This window comes from Xenopus tropicalis, chromosome 5 (genome assembly GCF_000004195.4).
Source record: "Xenopus tropicalis strain Nigerian chromosome 5, UCB_Xtro_10.0, whole genome shotgun sequence".
NCBI lineage: Eukaryota > Metazoa > Chordata > Amphibia > Anura > Pipidae > Xenopus > Xenopus tropicalis.
In genome coordinates, this window is record NC_030681.2 from 79,109,374 (window position 1) to 79,132,343 (window position 22,970).

Here is a 22,970-nt window from a genome sequence, read left to right on the forward strand (position 1 = left end):
TAATATAAGCTCACCAATCCACAGAACCTTCTCCCAAAAAAACCCCTAAGATTTTGGCATGTCTTGGCAAATTCCTTTCTTTCTTATTTTTTCTTACAGCAGAGGGGTCCTCCTGGGTCTCCTACCATAGAGCCTCCTTTCACTAATTTGGTGACAGATGGTGTGAGTTGAAGCTGTTGTCTGAATGTCTGCTTTAGTCTGGCAGTTGTTCAGAATTCTCTCTCTACAATTCGAACAAGCCTTCTTTTTCATCTTTGATCAATGATTTTCTTGCATTCCCATACAGGTAGTTTGGCTATATTGCCATAGCACTCAAACATTTTAATAAAATAGTATAAAATGCCATATGAGAACATTAAGGTCTCTGGGGATGGTCTTTTGTAGACTTGAATTTGATCACATTTCAGTTGAATTTCATGCAGGTGTGTTCCTTTTAATTTGTAATTACACATTCATTGAAATATTTCTCACAGCTTCCAAAAGGAGTTTAAGATTTCAAATAGAAAAATATTTTCAATTTTTCCAAAATTTTTGTGTTGTTAAGTTGCAAACAATATATATGTAACACCATAGCATTGATATTTTCAACAATTTTAGGGCTGAACCGATGCATTAGATGAAGGTACTTATATTTTTAGATTATTTTAGGTGTATTGTGCGCCGATTTGTAAAATAAATGTTGTGTTATTTTATATTATACACAGAAATCTGTGTGCAGCAGGGCCGTATTTACCATATAGGCACTCAAGGGCCTGTACCTAGGGCAGCAGCTTTAGGGGGGGGGTGTCCCTCTGATGCCAATATAGTAAATTAAAAAATTTCCTAAATTTAAAAAGAAAAAAAAAAAAAAAACAAACCCTGCCACCGCTGGATACTTCCCCACTATATCCAGCAGTGGAAAAGTGGGGGTAAAGAGTACCTGGATGCCTTTGCCCGCTGGGCAAAGTGACGTAATGTGTACGCAAATGACATGACTTTTGCGCATGTGCATTACATAATTTTCATTCCACGCATTTACCTCTGGGTGCACTTTGGTCCGGTGCCTAAATACCAAAATACAGCACTGCTGTGAAGCCTACCTAAGGACTATACTTAGGGGCCCATTCACTAAAGTCCGAATTTTTTTGGCTTAAAATCACAATTAGGAAAAAATTCAGAAATTATCGTGGTTACTCTGATGTTCTAAAATGTCACAAAAATGCTTTTTTCGGTCATACGAAAATATCGCAATTGCTTTCCGAAAGCCACAACATTTTCGAATCCGAACGTTCGTGCCTTTCTGGCTTTGAAACCTTCAATGTATGATTTTGGAAACCTCCCAAAGGACTCAATGGCACTTAACAGATTCAACCTGGCTAAAAGAGTCACGATACCAATGCTTGAATGAATTCCGAAATCGTCTTAGTCATTACGAAAAGTACAACTTTTTTGTGGAAGTTAATGAAAACCACAAAAAAGTAGTGGAATTTTAACTAAATTATTGTGGACTTTACGAAATGTTTGATAAGGTAGAAAAAATACGATTTTAGCTCAGAAATACTTAATCGAGGTTTAGTGAATAGGCCCCATATACTGTACTTTTCTTTCAGACTATGCTTTTATACTTGTGCTTATAAAAGCAGAAAATTTGTATTTCAAAAACACTATAGGCCAAGTGTAATCCACAATGCTTGCTACATAGCAAGTGCTATATATGAATGCAGTATTCAGTTAACTGCTGCTAAAACAAAGCAACTACTCAAACTGCATTTAACTGAAATGTGTTGTCCCAGTGTTTTAGCCCAGCAAGCAGCACCCTTCATTCTACCTAGAATACTGATTACAGCATTGTTTGCTATTTTCACATAATATACCTTCATCATTGTACCTTGTGTCATGCCACAGCTGAAATGTAACCATGCAAAGTTTTTCTGAATTAGATCATCTTTGATTAAAGAGTTTCTTTATTTTCCTATACAGAGGAAGCAGATTTACTGTATTGCTGAACTATGTTCCCATTTTCCGAGTCTCTGTTAAACTGTAAGGGAGAGAAGTCAATTTGTTTTTCAAACCATTTAGCGATTGTGAGGAGCTGCTGCTCGCAGAAAGCACGGCCAATGAACTGAAGGCCAAGTGGCAATCCCCTACTAGAAAGGGCCGCAGGGACAGTTACGGCTGGGAGGCCTGCAGAAAAAAAAAACATAAAAAAATGTATAATATAAAAAATGTTTTAAATGCATACTTTAGTAGCTGAGGCACCAAAACTACATCTATAGTAATGATAATATACTCAGTGAAAGGGTAATATTAAAGGCTATACTATAATAAATGTGGATGTGGATTCTATAAAGAGATACCTATGATGGCAGTTTTATGTTATCATTTTGGTTAGCTATGGGCAAACATAGCTGGTTCTTCCTGCTGCAGTTATGACTGCAAAGTCCGAATTTACCATTTCAATCTGTTACAATCTGAAAGCCTAAGCAATACAATCTTTATCCACTTTCCCATTATTCCTGTTTCTTTTCAAAGCAAAGATTTGTGAATGCACATTACACCTAATGGTCACTGGTTTTTCAAAAATTTGTTATCATTTTAAAACAAAATAACGTATCCTTTTGAAAATAGTAGGTTTAATTGGCAGGGCTTTTGGGGAAAGTTATAAATATGTATTAATTACGCTACACTGAATGGAATGGACAAAAAGGGCCTTTCTTTATAACAGTTTGGTGTTACTAGTCCGTTAATGTTACCGAGAATTTAAATCATAGGTCATTTCATTTTCATTTCGTTTTAGGCCCTTAGACATGTAATGCTCTTACCAGCCATGTTGGCACACTGTGTGAAGACATCTTCTTGAGCACTGCGAGTTCTATTGTCTTCCTGGATAAACTCTAAATAGGGAGCTGCATCTCCTAGTGTGGTCGGAGTTAGCAAAACATGGACTCCGGAGTTAAACACCTTAACAAAATCATCTGCTATCAGGCGCCGAACTTTCTGAGCCTTCACAAAATATTTTTCATAGTTCCTACAATCAGACATCAAGCAATCAACTTTTACCAAAGAATTAAGAAAGTTTGTAAAAATTACTGTATATTTAACAAATTTAGGTAAGTTCTATGGTTAACAGATACCACTCACCAAGGTGATATTTTAAGTATATTTAATGTGTGGAAATAATATTATAGAAAAATACATATAAATTATAAAATATTTAGCCAGTCAGATAGACATTTAGACAGCCTAACAAAACCATAAAACATTATATTAGTGTATTAATCTGATTTATAAAAAATGTACTAAGTGGATGAATGTGTATGTCTGTGTGTAAGGAGAAAAGGAATATATACATTGACGTGTCAGTCAATATTGTATGACAGAATTGCATAAATGACCACAGCTATTAAATAATTCAACCTAATGTATAACCAGTTTTCAAAACCTTATATTTTAAACATAGTTCTCTATTCAGTTTAATATACTACGCATTGTTTGTTTTGCTTTTGAATTACTTGCCTTCCTCTTCTGCTTCTTCCCAGCTTTCCGATTGGGATCACTGCCACTAGCAGGCAAAAAATACTACTGCTCTATTTTATTGTTACGTATTTATCCATTCAGGCCCTCTCCTATTCATCTGGACCCTAGCAACAAGACTGCTGATATTCAAAACACAAAAAAACCCACAACAATAAATTATGAATACCAATTGCATATTGCCTCAGAATTTTACTGTCTATATCATACTTAATATTTAATCTAAAGTTGAATGACCCCTTTACATCTGGAGCACTGAAGGTTTCCAATCCTTAACTTCAACGCAATCAGGCTGTTAATGTAATTTTAAAGTTGATTTTCTGCTATTATATAAAACTGCAAATATCTCAAAAACCACAAAAGATAGAAAACTAATGTACAGTTCTCAGAGAAGAACATTACATTAATTCATCTTTTGCATTTAGCTTCCCTTAAAACAGTCACCCCACAGCTGCACAGTTTACCCAAGGGAAAAGACCAGTTTAAGGCTAAAGGCACAAAAAGACAGTTGAAGTGAACGGGTTGAACAATGAGCTCTATAATAAGAGCATGTTTTCCTGTGACAAGCTGAAGCATGAAGCAAGTTAATTTCATGCTGTGATTAACATAGACAGCTTCAGCCTCTGCATATTACAAGTGGATTTTTATTGGGTGCATACTGGATTAAAGCATAATCATCTGGGATACTACAACATAATGCAGTCTTTATGATTTTGTTTTGACTGCTAAATATCACTAGTAACTCACTAGTTATTCATACGTCACCAGTATGGAGGTTTAACAGAACTAATGACACTACTAAATTTATTTCAGATATTTGTAAAAAGATCAAAGAGAAAAAGTCTAGTCCAAGTGATGTTTATGGAATGATCTTTCACATAAAATACTGTAGCAGTAGTAGTAGTATTTTTGGTAGCCAGGCTATGGACTTCTTACCGCTTTAAAAGAAAGTAGTTTCCAGACAATATTCTTCCTCTCACAACTTCATTAAAGCCTTCTCTCCTGGTTGCTGCATACAACGCTTCTGTTGAGTCATCAATATCAGAGCGGTGCCCTTTAAAAGAAGTCGAATTATTGCATTATCATCTTTAAAACTTGACATATTGACATATTTGCAGGAGTTGTTTTAAGATTTCTTTAAATAAGCCAAGAAGATCAAGAACAGGAACACAATATAGATAATATGGGCTACTATCTGACTTGAAACCACCTTTGATAGTTACAGTCTCTCAGGTGAAACTTTGTTTCCTCTGCTCCTGAATCTCTTTGATTTCTGACTCATCCACATATATTTGAGGTGGCAGACACAATGGCTTCCAAAATTTCAGACTGGCACTGTAACTGGACTCTTGAAACAAATGGTGATGCAGTTAAAAACATGATGATTTATTCAGTGGAAGAACATCTAAAAAAAACCACCCCTATGCGTTTTGTGCCTTATGGGGCGCTTAATTATAGGCTCAAGAACATACAAACAGTTTCCCTATTTAAATACAAAAAACAACCCCTGAACATCCAACCAGATGCAAAGTTACAAAGGAAACAATACATGCAGTTTAATTAAAGGGCTTGTTCACCTTTGAGTTCAATTTTAGTATGACGTAGAGAGTAATATTCAGAGACAATTTGCAACTGGTCTTTATTTTTCAATTATTTGTAGTTTTTTTAATTATTTCAATAAATATTCAGCAACTTTCCAGTTTAGAGTTATAACAGCTATCTGGTTGCAAGGGTCCAAATTACCTAGATCAGTGCTGTCCAACTGACCCCCCTCTGTGTGGCCCCCCACCTGTCTGGCTGCTTTGATGGCTTACTCTTGTGTAAGCTTTAAATTGTATCAGTACTGTGATTAACTGCATGGTTCTCACCTCAGATTTAGGCTGTAATCAGGCTGTACTGTTTAAATATGTAATTCCCTGTGTTGTTCACACCTTTTAATCTCTGCATTGTTCACCCCCTGCAGTGTTCACACCTCAGGCTCAGGCTGTAATCACCCATATTGTTCCCCTGTTCACACCTCAGGAGCAGTAGAAACCCACAAATAATCCCTGCACACTACAAAAAGAACTGAGGTGGTACTGCAATTAAAAAGTTTTTTAATATATAGTTATTGTGCAGACTGTAGGAGCAGTGCCAGCATTGTGTCACTGTAGGCTGCCTGTTTGTGCCATACACACAGGCATCATAGGGCAAGCAGAGTATGGCACACACAGGCAGGGTAGGGAAGGCAGAGTATGGCACACACATGCAGGGTAGGGGAGGCAGAGTATGGCAGGTTTTTGCTGTACTACAACCATTAATATGGGTATGGTCATGTGATAACACGGGTGTGGTTTCAAGTGGGTGTGGTTTCAAAAAGGGGAGTGGTCAAAACTGGCTTCCATTATCGGCCCTCCACCACGTAGGTCAGAAAAATTCCGTCCCTCGGTACAACAGAAGTTGGACAGCACTGACCTAGATGTATGTATTAGAGATGTATGAATAGAAGAGCAATAGATTTAGGCTGCCGGGTCAGTGATCCCCACTTGAAGCTACAAAGAGTCTGAACAAGAAGGCAAATAACTAAAACATTATAAGAAATAAAGACTAATTGAAAAGTTGCTTAGAATAGTTAATTCTATGACATACTTTAAGTTAAATTAAAGGTGAACCACCCATTTAACAAGTTGAGAATACCATATACTATATTTAAATAATATGTATAGCCCACTATACAATATAAAAATAAATCCACTAAGGATATGGCAAATCATAATTTTTTAACTGCATCACCATTGGTTTCAAAATTTCAGGCTGGTACACTAATCAGAATTAGGGTGCCAGCCTGAAATTTTGGAAGTCCTTGTGTCTGTCACCTCCCCTAAGGTGAAGGTCTCCAGCTTTTACACAAATTATCAATTCCATCAGCTCAAATTAGTTTAGAGAAAGTCCCACTTGCAGATAGTCTGTGTTAGTGTTGTTAACTTTTAGTCAGAATTTGACCTTAGCGACAATTTGAATAATTGAAAGAAACAGAGTAAAAAAAACAAAAAAAACAAAATACCACACATTCTTATTTGCACTGTTACTGTAAATGATCCTCTATGCTATAAAAACAGACCATAGTAAACAAATCAAACAGGACGGAACCACACATTCATAGACACTACAATTATAAGGGAATACTTGCTTCTGCTTTAGAATTTTTACTTTTCACACATCACAACTGTATTGTTACATGGGATATACACAAAATAACACCTGTATGTCTAGACCTAGGGATATAAATGACAATAGATATTCTGTGAATGCTTACAGCATAAAGCTAGTTCACACCTGTAGGGCCTGGAAATTTCTAGCATGTTATATGATCATTTCTTCCTCATTCCTTCAACAAGCACTTCACTGGGAAAAAATATCAGAAAAACAAAACCAAATGAACCAGGAAGCCTAAAACCAAAAATATGTTTTATTGTTCACACATGATAGGCACGCGCCATTAATTTAGACAGGAACATACTTCTTACATATTTTCCCAGAACAAATCCAAAAAGAAAAAAATCATCCAAAAATACTAGGGGGAAAAATGTGTAGTTTCACTAAAATCAATGTTTCGTATGATGTAGACAATTTATAATTGGGCTTACATTTTTATTTTTTTTTATTTAATATTTAGTAGTTTGTTTAGCAGCTCTCTAGTTTGGAATTTCAGGAGCTATCTGGTTGTTAGAATTCTATTTACCCTGGCAATCAGGCAATGGCGAATGGAGTGACTGGAGGATGAATAGGAGAATGCTCAAATAAAAATATGAGAAATAAAAAGCAAACAATTGCAATTAAGTTGTAGCCTCACAAAGCAATTGTTTTTGGCTGCCAGGAAAGAGATAGCAGAGGAAGGAAAATAGTTCAAAAATGATGATAAAAATATTGAAGACCAATTTAGGAAAGTGGCTAAGAACTGCCCATTTTATAACATATTAACCCCTTTAAAGCAATACAGGTATGGGATGTACTGATATTGCATATTCAATTCTATTAACTAATTTAGAATTTTATAACTAAATACTGTACATACCCAACTCTCCAAAAAGCACCATAAGTTGGTTTATTCCTATAGGGAATAATGTACAGCAACGCAAACGTGCTCTATGAAGAGTCAGGGCTGTATTTTGGATGCATTGTGCCATGCCTAGGACTTTGGATTCTGTGGAAGCTAATTTTGCCTTAGTTAGAAAGCTGAATATGTCAGGTTCATATTGCTTTAATCATTTATTTTAACCAACATCAGCTCTGCTTAACATAAAATACTCTTACCATATTCCAGGCCATCGAATCTTGCCATATTAGAAGCCACCTCAGCTGTGCACAGGACATGATAACATACAATTGAGTAGGGCGTATGTGGCAGAGAAACTTCAACAACCTTGGCTCCAGCATTTTCCAACAAGTCTGCAGTCTCTGACCAAAGTGACAAGATTTCTGCAGACAGACCGGGGGCATGGTACTCCTATTACACAGGAAACCAAAGAAATTACACCCAGTTAAAACCTTATAGGTGGCTGTTGCATGATCTTCAGCATCACTGCTGTAAATTGCATATCAGAAAGAGGAACATATAATTGGTTTTAACAGTATGCTCTTGCTAATTATGCTTTAAACCTAACCTATCTATACCTAGAAACTATAAATAAAGTATGCCAGTACAAGTTATCTAGCAAATAAAGCATTCATTTTTGCATATTTCTGGTTATTTATAAGAATTGGAGCAACCTTTACTACTGATGAGGTTACGTCTTTCTTATGGAACATTGTCTACCACAAGCCTAATTATGAAAAATGACATAACACTTGCTTGGATTTACCAAGCAATAAGAAAAGGCATGCTAAACGGTTATTGTTCAACAACTTGTATTTTATTTCTGTGTCTACCAATCTTTTTGGAATGGAACCAAAAAATATCAGCAAGTCATCTTTGCAAAGATGTGATTTAAAACATGTCCTTTTAATCACTTTGTACATAAGTAAATATACTGTAGTGATGCAGAAAACAATGTAAGTATATTGCATAGGATCATGGATGCCATATGCCAAAGATGTGACATACAGATAATAAAAATACAAAATGGCTCTGAAAAAAAAAAAGAAAATCGGGGTAAAAGTATATCATAAAGCATTACCTTTGGTATACCTATGCAAACATTTCTCACATCAACTTTTTCAGGTAAACTGAATGGCTGGAAAGGGTCTTGGATAGTTGTGGAATCATAAGGATCATGCCCAGCAAGCACACCTTAAAAATGAAAGCTGTAGAAGTTAAGAAAGCCACAGTGAGAATTCCCATAGTGAACAGTTCTGCTGGAACAGAAGTAATTACCAAGCACAGTTGCTGCATCATCCACACATCTGGTTACTATTCCTGGTACGTCCATGGAATTCACAAGTGGAATAAGACCATGACGAGACACAAGCCCGTAGGTAGGTTTCAGGCCCACAACTCCACAGTGAGAAGCAGGGTTTCGAGTTGAACCTCCTGTATCAGAACCTATTGCTCTGTTGATACAGAGCAGAAACACATCAGTCATCCCCTCTATTTAGTGCAGAAACATGATTCAGTACACTTAATTATTATACCCTTAGAGTATTTTTATTACATTTACAGATTCAAAAACAAAAGTTTCGGAATTCATTCAAGCTTCGGTATCGTGAATTTCTTTTAGCCAGGTTGGAGCTGCAGAGTGCCATGGACAGTTTCCAAAATCATGCATTGAAGTTTCAAAGTCAGAAAGAGTTTTGAGCCGTTTACGACCGTTGGGATACGAAAATTTTTAGACTTTCGGATCACCAATACATTTATGATCGTTTCAATACAAAAAATTCGTACTTACGATCTGAAAGTTCGGAAATTTTCGTATTGAAACGAAAAGAATTTGTGACATTTTCAATCATCAGAAATGATCGTATTTCAGGATTCGGATTCGTACATTGATGAATGGGCCCCTAAATGAGAAACTATAAACACTTGCTGAAAGGATAAGCAAATAACAACTACCAAAGGCACACGTTTTTTTTATTAATTGTACCATCCAATTTAATATAGCAAAAGATGTTTACCATATGTTAATAATAAATTAGATAGGCAAACATGTTTAACAGTACAATTACTTACAAATAACACGTTCCAGCAGATACAGCACAAGCACTGCCTCCTGAGCTTCCACCTGTTATGACCCAATCAGAATCATCCTTGGCAGCATGGTGACTTAATGATGTCTTGTCTATGTAAGACCTGGAATAGCTCCATGGATTCTTTACTGGCCCAAAAATACTATCAGTGCTCCCAGATCTATACAAAATAAAGAATGGCAAATTAATTTAGATGAATACAAAATATTTTCAATATGGTTTCCTTTCTCTATCCCCACCATTCACGGATCCCCATATTACAAAGATTTACAGTTCTTTTAGTTTAACTTCAAGTCCCTATTTGCTGTCCAATATTTTGTCAGGCACACTTTCACTCAAAACAAGGTTACAGATATTTTATTTGAAGCCTGGTAATATTTTAGAAAACAAAGCAAAGTCAGCTTAAAATTTAAACCCGTGGGCCCACCAAGATACCCCCCTTAGTAGACTATCCTATTCTATTTACCACTTGCACTAAATCAGACTGACTATTTTGTATACGCACTTATTACCGTACAATTCTTTTGGTATTTTTGACCTTCACATCAGACTGACATAAAGACCCACTGTTTACCTTTCAACCTGGAACCGTGTGCATGCATAATCTCCCCCACTGCCTATTTTATTGTTAGTTACTGTATATTAGTCAAATTATTCTCCACCGTACCACAGATCCATTTGTAAATGTGGGGCTCTACCATGATCATGCACCTCAGATCAGGTTTAAAAAAATGTCTTGTAAACTAAAAGTAACATAATAAAATCATAACGTAGTAGTTTCTCGAGATCAGCTTACCTTTTACATTTGTTTTAAAATCTTATTGTTTCTTTACAGGCTAGCAACTCTCTTTTCCTCTATAACAATAATATGCCAGACAGAATGGCACATAACATAGGGTTAATAGCTGCATGGCACAATGAACTGCAGATGTAAACAATTTTTTGTCATGATAGGAAATCCATGAATCAAACTCAATAGCAGCTATTCATTAAGTGCCGGGTCTCGACAAATATTTGTCAAGTTGGCCCAAACCAGGCTAAACTCAATGGTGCCCATTGTGTTCCCATTAAACAAAATCCAAAGAGTATTTTGAGAAGGGTAAAAAAAGAGAATTACAAAACAAAATTTTAGTGTACTCCCAGGTTACAAAATTATGACAAGAGCATTAATTACATATAATGCTTGGCAGTGTAGCTTGGCAACAGCTTTTTTTATTTTTCATTTCAATGCCAAATGCACAGCATAAAAACTCAGATATTTCAGATATATCAGATTTTTATATCAGATTTTTTTTTTTAAAAAAAAGGGCTGGCACTCACTTTTATTTACCCACTGAAACATTTATTATTGCAAAAGGTCAACTCTTCTGCTCAAGAGGTTTTATCAAGTGGATAGCTAGGGAAAAAAACCCAAACAGATCTTCAAAATTAACCTTGTTAAAAGCAACTAGAAATAATGTGGCAATTCCAGAACACCACGTGGTGAAGGGGACACTAATAGATTGATACAGAACATTTATGTTTATTAGCCCAAATTATTTGACCTAATAAAAATGTATTTCAAAAATACATAATCAGAATTTACATTTTAATATAACTGATAACTTACTGATCAAAATTTAAACTTCTACAAGCTAAAATTGTCCAGCATAAAAAATGTTACTGAAAACAGACTCATATGCTGAAATTTTTACATATGCCTAAAATGTAAAGAAATTGTAGTTCTGCAGAGGTATGCAGTGCAGAAAACAGTTTTACACCTGTATTTCTTTAACATAGGGATTCACTTGAACATATAATCTAACTGGGGAAGCTTTGTGTACAACTGTAGAACTGTCAAATACTGTAAGAGTTCAAATATAATACAGCCATATAGATAAACCAAAGCTGAACCCTTATGCCAGCTAGATAGTAGTGAACTGGCAAGTAACTAGATGTATTGTCAGTACAACAAAAACTTCTTTCTGTTTAGGTTTATAAAGTATGCCTGTGTACCACATCTACTTTAAACACAGAAGTTGTGGTTAGAATGGTACAAGTTGTGGTTTTGAAATAGTTTTGTTTTTTGTTAAAAGAGTTTTCAATCACATAATCAAAAGGAGATCTTCTTAAGAATACATCCGAAAAGACCTTCACAATATTCCTGAATACACAACTGAGGTAGAGACCCAGGTGTCAGTTGTGGAAGATGCAACTAAGGATATGCCAGGAACATACAAAATACGAACTGTACCATACTAAACTGACACTGCACAAACAAAAGGGTGTTTGATTAAGGGGATAAAGCAGGTATAATCACTGCCTGTATAGCAAACGTTGCAGACATATAAACTCTGATCCTTAGAATTACTGGGCAACTAATTAGCAACTTGGAGCAAATTGTTTTTAAAAAAGGCAAGGAAGGCTGCCCTCCCTATCAGGAAAATCCACAGGATGGATGGACTGCCAATGGCATGGTGCAAGCTTCACTGCAGTCTGCTGAGTCAGTAACATCTTTCTGTGAAGCTATATTCTAAGTAAGAAGGAAGACAAAGAGTCACAAGGCTTATATCGTCCAATATCATTAGTCAGTTAAAAAAATTTGTACACGTTCTTACTGCCTGGCCAAGGTGGTTACTTTGATAATTCAGTTGGGCTCTAGAATAATGGTATCTGTTGGGTCAGGGAAAGCATCTGATTTGGTACAGTGGCCCTATGTGCGGGCTGTAAAGTCATTTTTTTGATGCAGACCAATTTCACTTGGTGGGATAGACTCTACTATTGTATTCCAAACAACTCATGATTAGTGGCGTAGAATCAAAGCGCTTCCGACTCTTATGGCTTAACTGTCACCTCAGCTTCCTGCCATGAGGCTCCTATCCAAAAATCAGGCAGAACAGAGATGTAAAAGGATGTCATCTTGAAGAAAACATGGTCCTCTGTGCAAATGAACTTCTAACAATTTCATGGTGACATAAACTGATCCCTGGACACCACCTTCCCACATATAAACAGCATAAAGGTAATTCTCTGGCAACCAAGTCCGACATTGTCTCCTAAACTTTGTCTGGCCTAAGCTGAGTCTTGGAAAACATCTTTGCATTAAAATTTGTAAGAATACAATTCTATATTCCTTTACCTTCTGCCTTGTTTGAACTCCCACTAACTCTCTGAAGAAGAGAAATTAGAACAAGTCCCCAACATTCTGTAAATCCTACTGCCCTTTATCTAGACCAGGGATCCCCAACCTTTTTTACCTGTGAGCCACAAATTACATATGTAAAAAGTGTTGGTGAGCCACACAAGCATAAAAAGAGTTCTTTGTGCATGACAAATAAGGACTGTGATTGGCTACTTGGTAGCCCCATGCTGCTGCAGGAGGCTCTGGTTAGAGTAAAACTGTGTCTTTGCGCTTGCAAAACTTGCCTCCAAGCCAGAAATGTAAAAATAGGCACCTACTTTGATGCCAATGTGAGCAACATGTTGCTGCCAAGCCACTGGTTGGGGATCACAGCTCTAGACCAATAACACCTCCCTTTGCCGTGAAAATATCTGCTAGGCAGGTAGGAGCTAGAGGAGGGGATAAACAGTACTGGACCACAGAGAAATTGGATTTAAACTTGGATTTATTCTAGTATTGATATAGAGTAGGGTATCAAATTTGAACTAGAAAGGGAACTTTGAGAACAAACTTCATGTTGATTTTAAAAATGAGAATCAGTTAACATGTGCTTACACAGTGAAAAAAGCTTCTTGTAGCCCCAGGTGCACGCTGTACCCACTGCCCGGGCAAATAAATCCAAAAATAATGAAAACAGCAGCACTCCGGTTCAAGAGGCTTGATAAAGGGCTGGATTGAAGCCCAAAACATTGCCTTTGGCACTTGAGTAAAGATTCACATTTTTCAAAACAACCGGAGTGCTGCTGTTTTCATTATTTTTGGTTTGAAAAATGTGAAGTCACTGAATGAAATCTGATTTGTTGTTGGCTCCGCCCAGTTTTTCTAACCTTGGACCACAGTTATATAGTAAAAACCACTGTGCAAAATTTGGGGACCCTGGTTTTAATAGTGTCTGAATGGCAGCAATTTAAATTTCCTCACTGAAAGTCAACGAGTGACATCTGATTGGCTGTTGATAGCTCTGCCCACTTTTTCTAACCTGGAACTGCAGTTACCCAGTTACTAACTCTGCAAAGTTTAGGGACCCTAGGATTAATAGTTAAAGAACGGCAGCAGTTTAAATTTAAACCAATAAAAGTCAATAGGTAAATTGTGATTGGTGGGTGTGGCCACTTTTTCTAACCTTGAGTTGAAGTCACCCAGTGACAAACAGTGGGCAACAGTGGGCACCCTGGCATAGTGTGAGAATGGTAGCATTTTAAACCAATAAAATTAAATGGATGAAATCTGATTGGCTGTTAGTGGCCCAACCCACTTTTCCTATTTTTGAACTACAGTCCCCCAGTGACCAACTTTGCAAAGTTTGAGGACTCAAACTCAGGCATAAAAATGGTGGGATTGACAGCATTTTAGTTTATTTAAAATAACGTTATAGCTCTTAACGGAGAAGAAAAGTAATTTTGCCATTTTACTGCCAATAGATTCCCTACGTTAGTGCCGCCTAGAACACTATATTTCTATGCAGAAAGCATAACCATTCCTGAGTAAACAGCTCTAGAAGCTTTTTGTTTGCTTACGACAGTAGCTGCCATTTAAGTAGCTTCCTGCTACAGCTCTAGCTGTTATAGCTCAGATCACACTATTCCTAAGGGAGAGGGGAGGGAGTTTTTAGCATTCTTGTGGGAGGGGGAGCAGGAGATGGGAGAGAGCTGTGCAGACTCTGGGCCCAGGGAATTAAGGATTTTTCTGAGAGAGGAAGTATGACACCCCAACAACATGTTTACAAAAATAGAGACAAGAAATCCTGTGTTTCTTTTGATAGAGGACTCTTATGGCTGTATTTACATAGAACTTTCTGATAAAGCTTACTTAGTTTTCACCTTTCCTTCTCATGTACATACAGGATTTTTGTGCTCCGAAAAAATACATTAGCAATGGGCACTTTGTACCTTGAAAATTGCAATATTCCTTTCATGAAAACTCAAGCAATGCTTAAACTTAAATATACGTAATTATTTCAGAAAATATTACATACGATCAAGGGACAGATATACATCATAAAACCAACCCAAATCTTATAAGCAGATGTAAAAGCTGCACATGAATTGTTGTTCTCTTGAAGAATACCTGTATCTTTACATACCTAAACACAACCTTAGGATAAAAATCCTTTGTATAAAAAAAAAAAATGAAAACATGAAAAAAATCTAAACAGTGTTCCACTGTTGCTGTAGGACAGAGACAAAAAATTAAGCAGCAGTAATAACACAAAATTTACTTACCCCATAGCAAACTCATCAAGGTTTGTTTTTCCCATAAACACAGCTCCTTGGTCAAATAATTTCTGAACAACTGTAGCATTATATGGAGCAATGTAACCTTAAAAAACAAACAACGTGAAAGAGTCTTTTTTTATTTTTTTACATTTATAAAAAAATGTTTTAACTGCAGTGTGCATGCTTGTGTACTGGATTTTTCAAATGGGCCCTTTACACTTATTTGGACCAAGGAGCATAAACTCATTACTACTTCTGTTTGTGTTTTCATGTATTCCCAGCAGAGAAGTTTTTGTGATGGGGTCAAGGAAAAGACAAAAGTCAACTTTATTGTCACATTATCAGTGCTTAACACGTAGTTATAAAGTGGCAACATGTTCTGCCGTATGTACAATCAATAAGCAGGAGACCCCAGGAGGGCTGTTAAATATATAAGTGTTGCTGGAAGAATTTGCCCAATATAAAGGGAAGAGCAACAGTGAATACCCAAAACAACAATATAAATTGGGGTGTAAACAACACAGGGATAGAGGTTATGCCTGCACACTCTCTGTCTGTGCTCTCCTCTGCAGCCTGCAGTCATTGCTCTGCTTGTACTAACAATAATGGAACAAACAGAACACACAAGAGAGAACAGATGCCCACATAGAATTAATAATGAATCTGACTTTTTAGAAGCTGCCACAATTATTGCTGTGATATCAATATGTATAAAATGTTTTCCATTGACATGCAGTAAACTGGCATCCTCATGGTAAATGGTTTTAAAAAACAGTGCCTTCTTGGTTATGAATTTTTCAAACATGGGGATACCAGCAATTTTCTCAGAAGTAAGATGCTTTATGTCTCTGGCTGGTTGGCCTTTAAATCAAGTGCTCTGGTGGGCCCTTGGTGACCCAGTTCAACACTTTGTAACAGTTAAATACTACTTATACTCATGGAACTAAATATGTCACAGTCAACTTTCACATAGAAATGAAACTAAATGCAGTTGTAGTCCTAAAGGCGACTGTCTTCTGTATGGCATGGCACAAGACAATAACAGGATGCTTTCGTGCTTATATACCTGCATCCTGCCCACCCATGTCCCTAAATTCAGTAAGGGTATCAGTAGCCTGTTTTCTGCCCCTAGCAAAACATTGCATCAAGCCAGGACAACTCTGTAATCTCCCACTAAGGGCCAGAGGCAATGTTTCCTTCAAAGCTGGCACTCATGACATACATCAGGTACAAACAAGTGCTCTTAAAACATGTAACACATAGATATGGTCCAAGACACCCAAATGGATAATCATAACATGTATTTTCATAAACTGGCATCTGAAGGGTGGTCAAAGCCAAAACAGCAAGGGTTCAAAGTGCAAAATGTTTTTTGATTTCACCTCTTGTGTCTAATGACCCCAATTTAACTGGTAATTATTCAGCTATTTACCAGTTTTGTCAATTCATCTGTTGCAGACTTCCAGTGCCTAAATACTATCATTTTTGCACTGGTCATAATTTTAATATTCTGACAAAAGGAAAAATACAACTTGTATGCCACAAACTGAAGGGGCTCAATCAAACAGTGGTGTAGGGTTCGCCAGGTCCACTTCAATAAGTACACCATGTAAAAATAAAAAAAATCCACTGGAGAGCCAAATGCATTCTGTGTTGTTTATTGGTTTAGAGACAGGGCTGTGGAGTCGGAGTCGGAGGCAATTTTGGGTACCTGGAGTCGGAGTTGGCAAAAAATGAACCGACTCCGACTCCTACTAAATTTAAATGGGAATAAAAAAATAAATAAAGCAAGTTTAAATGTCCCAATTCACAAACAGTCATAATTAATTACTTCTCTGCTATAAGAATAAAGCCCAATGCACGCAGTGCATAAACGAACACGTTGAGCGACCATGAAGCTTTTCATTGACTGTATGCTTCACTAAATGGGACGTAACGCACAGTTACGGTGCGGCAGCTCCACTGCGTCGGGTTCCACTGGGAACCCAGCCTAACTCTCACTGATAACTAGAAATACTTGTATACGTGAAGGGAATGGATAGTCCATAGTTTAAGACTGAAGCTTTAAAACATTTGAAAAACTGCTGTAATTCAGCTGTAATGTTAGCTTAAACTTTAAACATGACTATGGGATTCTAGGGAAATCATTAGAAGTAGGAGTATAGATAAAATTGTCTATCAGTTTATTATCAGTTCAGTCGTGTTTTAAGTGCCCCTTCCCCCCTGCCCCTTCCTGGATGTATAAAATACATTATCACAGTGCTGTCCAACTTCTGCGGTGCCGAGGGCCGGAATTTCTCGCGCATACATGGTGGAGGGCCGCTAATGGAAGCCAGTTTTGACCACTCCCCCCTTTTTAAACCACACCCACTTCAAACCACACCCATTTTATCACAATGGTGGTAGTGCAGCAAAAACCCAAAGGCTTGGTCCTCACTGCAGGGATATCAACCATCATTCATATGTGAAAAAATTATATTATGTCATATTAAGACACACCCTAAAATCCATATGACTCCTCCCCTGTGGATAGCACAGCAACCCCCAGCATATAATTACACACCTTAGGGACCATTTAATGGCTATTTCCAACTGCTAACAAACTCCCAGAACAAACCCCTGCCAGGTTTACCTCCCACAGGCACCATAGGGTAGAAAGAGTATATGGCACACACAGGCAGCACTCTGCCTGCCCTACGCTACCTGTGTGTGCCATACTCTGCCTGCCCTATGCTGCCTGTGCGTGCCATACTCTGCTCTACCCTGCCTGTGTGTACCATACTCTCCCTGCCATATGCTGCCTGTGTGCCATACTCTGCCCTACCCTGCCTGTGTATGCCATACTCTCCCTGCCATATGCTGCCTGTGTGCCATACTCTGCCCTACCCTGCCTGTGTGTGCCTTTGCCATACTCTCCCTGCCATATTCTGCCTGTGTGTGCCATACCCTGCCTGCCCTGCCTGTGTCTGCCATACTCTGCCTGCCATATGCTGCCTGTGTGTGCCATACTCTGCCTGCCCTATGCTGCCTGTGTGTTCAATACCCTCCCTGCCCTATGCTGCCTGTTTGTGCCATACCGTTCCTGCCCTATGCTGCCTATGTGCCATACTCTGCCTTCCCTATGCTGCCTATACACAGGCAGCATAGGCCAGGCAGTACTTACAATGTCTGAGGTGTGAACAGACGAACAATGTGGGTGATTACAGCCTGAGCAGGAGGTGTGAACAATGCAGGGGGTGAACAATGCATAGATTAAAAGGTGTGAACAGTACAGGGGATTAGATGTTTAAATAATACAGAGGGATTACAGCCTGAATCTGGAGGTGAGAACCATGCAGTTAATCTCAGTACTGATACCATTTAAAGTGGGCCGCCAGTTGGACAGCACTGCATTAGCATATTAAAAACAGAGGAGTCGGAGTCGTGGAGTCGGAGTCGGGAGTATCAGAAACTGAGGAGTCGGAGTCAGAGAATTTATCTACCGACTCCACAGCCCTGTTTAGAGATGCATAGCACTATATGTTTCGGACCTCTGTGGTCCTTCCTCTGGTGCAGTACTGATCACCATGTACTATGCTGATCACTTCAATAGCACCACCAGCTACAGTCAGGTGATCCCAGGAGTGAGCAAAAAAGGGCAATCATTTGGAAGTTTTAATCTTGGAAACCAAAATGTTAGGCACCCCCCCAGTAAATGTGAGGAGAATGACACTCACCCAATGGGTTCAGAAGGCTGTTGGTTAAAGGATGCCTACAGCAAGTGAGTTTACATAAATTGTCAACTGTATTTTTTTCCACAACAGAATTAATAAAAGAAAATGAATATTTACTCTCCATATAGACTTTAGGTGAGGCTTCATTTACGAGCTATTCAGTTTTAGACAAAAGTGTTTTGGCTAATGCTCAAATCATAGCTGGCGCCCTGTTTGTTTCTGCCAAGGATTGGATTGGCCATTAGCCAATAAATGAGTGCTCCTGCAAGTGCCACTTTTTTTTTTCTTTTAGGCATGCTACTGGCAAAATGCTAACTAACTTCTTCTGTATATACAAGCTCTTGCTCCATGCATATCACAATAATTAAAACTGCATCACTGTCATAGACTTGTTAACATGTAACAAGGCAATCACAATTTTCATTTTGGTTATGCAATGTGTGCTCTATACCTTTTAACATTCGTGATGCACAGGTTGTCTCTATGCCTGCTGTGCTAAAGTTGTCCTTTATTGCTATAGGAATTCCATCTAAGTCTCCCAAGGGTTTGCCTGCAAATTTATAACAATAGTTGAAAATTAATCAGAAACAGTACAAATTCTACCACATTCATAGCGACAGAAAAAATGCAAACCTAACAAGCTGCATTTAATTTGTATTTTGGGATTTACACTTTAGTACACTATAAAACAATGGTAGTTTTATACTGCTAATATCATGAATGTGTAACAGGGGCAACCTCTGTAGTTAGGTCTGTTCAAGGGCTAGACAGAAGGCAAAAGCTTAATTTACTGCTAGAAAAAGTGTCTCTTGCAATGCCCTTACATGAACAGACAAGCAGGCCTCTGGCTATATATTTAGGATATTATCAGTGTGTAAAAACTGTTAATATCATGAAATTTAACAGACGTATATTTTTCTGCCCGTGCTTCTCCTCCAGCACTGGCAACAAACTGTCTGAAGTTACATTACTACCGGGATCAATGTAAATCACCAGTGGTAAAACATATGCATCGTGCAGTGGCCTGAAGTTGCCTTGCAAGATTTTATTACCAGAGTTTTACATCCAAGTAGAAAAGTAACTATGGACATTTTGTCAATTGCACTTGAGGAGATTAAGTGCATGTAACAAAACATCTCATCTACCATAGCCCTTAAGTCACAGACGTGTTACTTAAACAAAACTGAGGAGCAGCACTGCACAGTTGCCTAATCTAATAAAATTTCAGAAGTTCTTGGTTTTGATCTTGTCCTTGGAAATTTTTTTCTTACGTTAGGCTTTTAAAAGTGACCAACTGTCACAGGCAAGCCTAGCCATTCAAAGTCTGTACAAAGTTAGCTAAAAAAAAAAATTACATTTGGTTGTGTGTCTAAGTAAAAGTGTAGGTTCTCAAAATAATAAGCAGTTCTAGATAAATGAAAAATGACGGACATATATGAAGGTAATGTATAGTAATAGCTCCCAAACTTTCTAAAGCACCTTCAGCAAAGGTTTCTCCCCCGAAAAACATAAACATTTAGGGGCACATTCATGAAAACGTAAGTTCGAATCCCGAATGGGATAAATTCGGATCGGATATGATAATTTCTTAAGATCGCAAATATCACGAATATGCTTACGAAAAAATCGTATTAGTCACGATAATATCGCATTGGCGATCTGAAAGTCACAAAATTTTCATATCCGAACGATCGTAAAATGCAGGAAAACTTTTCCGACTTTGATCCTTCTGTGCATGATTTTGGAAGCCTCCCATAGGAATCAATGGCACTGTGCAACTCCAACCTGGCCCAAGGGGTCACGATACCGAAGCTTGAATGAATCTGAAACTTGCGTACTTGGCGCGACAATACAATTTTGTCGCACAAATTTTGTTGCAAAGTACGAAAAAATAAAATAAGAAAAAGTCGCGCAGGTACGGAAAAGTCGCCGAAAATACGCTGAACGAACGCTCAGAGCGTTCGTGGATTAGTAAATGTGCCCCTTAGTCTGATACTGCCAATTTTGGTAATAACAAATAAAGATTACCTTGGATGAATCTCTCATCTGCTTCTGCTGCCTGCTTTAAGGCAAAGTCTTCAGTTACAGTTATGTAAGCATTAAGGAATGATGTTTCTTTGATAAAAGAAAGACACTTCTGGCACAACTCAGTAGGTTTTATTTGCCCAAGCCTCAGCGCAGCAGCTGCCTAGAAAAAAATTATTTTGTATATTATTTCCTGTTTGAAAAGCTAACACCTTTCGAGGACACTTTTGGTCTATGGATGTTTAAAACATATATAAAATCTGTGCGTGCACAGATTTTGATGCCAAACAAATAAAGAAATATGTGCGAACATACTTTATTTAGCACTTATTCAGGCCCAACTGAAAAATGCGTAATACAGGCACATGATCTATTATCCAGAATATGTAAGACCTCTGGTTTTGTACACTGGATCACCATTACTAAATAACATTTATACATTAATTAAATTTGATAGCATTGAATTGCCACCAATATAGGTTAATGCAGCCACGATCAAATACATAGAAAAAAAATCATTTTATAAAATTTGAATTTTTGAGCCCTGTGAAGCCCTCTCTTTTCTGTCCTGCTCCTCTGTAAAATCCCCTCTTAAAGGAAAAGGAAAGGTAAAAACTAAGTTAGCTTTATCAGAAAGGTCTATGTAAATACAGCCATAAGCACTCACAGAAACGCTACACTTAGTCCTCTATCAAAAGAAACAAGATTTCTTGTCTCTGTAATTCCTGTGAAAGAGTCTGCGCAGCTCTCTCCTGCTCCCCCCTCCCTCAAGAATGCTAATAACTCCCTCCCCCTCCTTAGGAATGCGTGATCTGAGCCAATCAGCAGGAAGCTGACTCATCGTCTTACAAACTGAGCATGTACAGGGGTCTTGGCGCAGGAGTGTGTCATTATGGGAATTTTCTTTACAGAGCTCAGTGTTTTTCTTTCCTATGAGGCTTCTGATCATGAACAGGAGAAATATGGGGAGACTTAAGGGCACTATTGAGAGACCTGAAGGTATGCCTGCAGTTTAAGATAAACTCTTTATTAGCCTTTTATTCTCCTCATGGCTAGTTAGCAGTTCATTGTGCATGCTGCAAGGCTACACATGATGAATCAGCTCAGTCTGCCACATGCATCTAAATGAATTACTAATTAACCATGCAGGATATGGAATCAATATATGGCCAATATTAAAGGAGAAGGAAAGGCTAATAAAGAATTAATCTCAAGCTGCAGGCATACCTTCAGTTGTCTCAATAGTGCCCTTAAGTCTCCCCAAATTTCACCTGTTCAGAAGATCTGAAGCCAAACAGGAAGAAAAAATGCTGAGCTGTGTAAAGAAAGTTCCCATAATGCCTCACTCCTGCACAGACACCCAAGTGAACATGCTCAGTTAGTAAGACTATGAGTCAGCTTCCTCCTGATTGGCTCAGATCCACATTCCTAAGGGGGGGTGAGTTCTTAGCATTCTTGAGGGAGGGGGGAGCAGGAGAGAGGAGAGAGCAGAAAGCTGCGTGTCTGGCACAGGAATTACCGACACAAGAAATCTTTTCACAGAGAAGTCAGTACAGTGTTTCTGTGAGTGCTTATGGCTGTATTTACATACACCTTTCTGATAAAGCTTACTTAGTTTTTACCTTTCCTTCTCCTTTAAGCCCTGCAACCCTAGCATGGCCTAGTGGCGTCATTGTGTCGCTTCAGATGTCCCTGAATGCCCACTGTGCATAGGCCCTTCCATGGCACCACTTGCTTACAGCTCTGACAGCTTCATCTGTCATTCCACATACAGGCACAGTGCATTGGCAGATGAAGGGCCCTTGGTCCAGGAGGTCAGATACTGTGCAGGATTGGCTCTGTAAACAAACACTATTAAAATAAAAAGGACTGCTTCTTTGTGACACATCTAAGTTAATAGGTTTAAATACAGAATGTGGCCATAGCGATATATTTCAATTCATCACTTTTCTTTAAGAAAAGAGTTGTGTCTAGCATTTAAATTGAAACTCTCCTGTACAGTCCAGGTGTATTTTACCATATCGTACAGTTCCTTTTCCGCTCTCTAATTACGATGTGTACTCTAAGCTCACTCACCTCCCGTAAACTCATTCCCAGCATTTTAACCTTTAACTGTCACCGGTTTGTAAAGTGTACAGCAGACATGAAAGGCAACCAAAGAGTCTTGAAACTACCGGGAGC

At 38.0% G+C, this 22,970-nt stretch overlaps 1 protein-coding gene across 1 annotated transcript; it reads right to left on the reverse strand.

Annotated features, from left to right (window-relative positions):
* Nucleotides 1-1,925: 1,925 nt before the first annotated feature.
* Nucleotides 1,926-22,938, reverse strand: qrsl1 (QRSL1, glutaminyl-tRNA amidotransferase subunit A). Its single transcript, NM_001079311.1, is given in 11 exon segments — nucleotides 1,926-2,163; nucleotides 2,802-3,007; nucleotides 4,450-4,567; nucleotides 7,807-7,999; nucleotides 8,670-8,782; nucleotides 8,867-9,042; nucleotides 9,659-9,835; nucleotides 15,058-15,154; nucleotides 19,216-19,314; nucleotides 20,793-20,952; nucleotides 22,866-22,938. Coding segments are annotated over 11 exon segments (1,575 nt in total). The 5' UTR covers nucleotides 22,890-22,938; the 3' UTR covers nucleotides 1,926-1,951.
* Nucleotides 22,939-22,970: the final 32 nt, after the last annotated feature.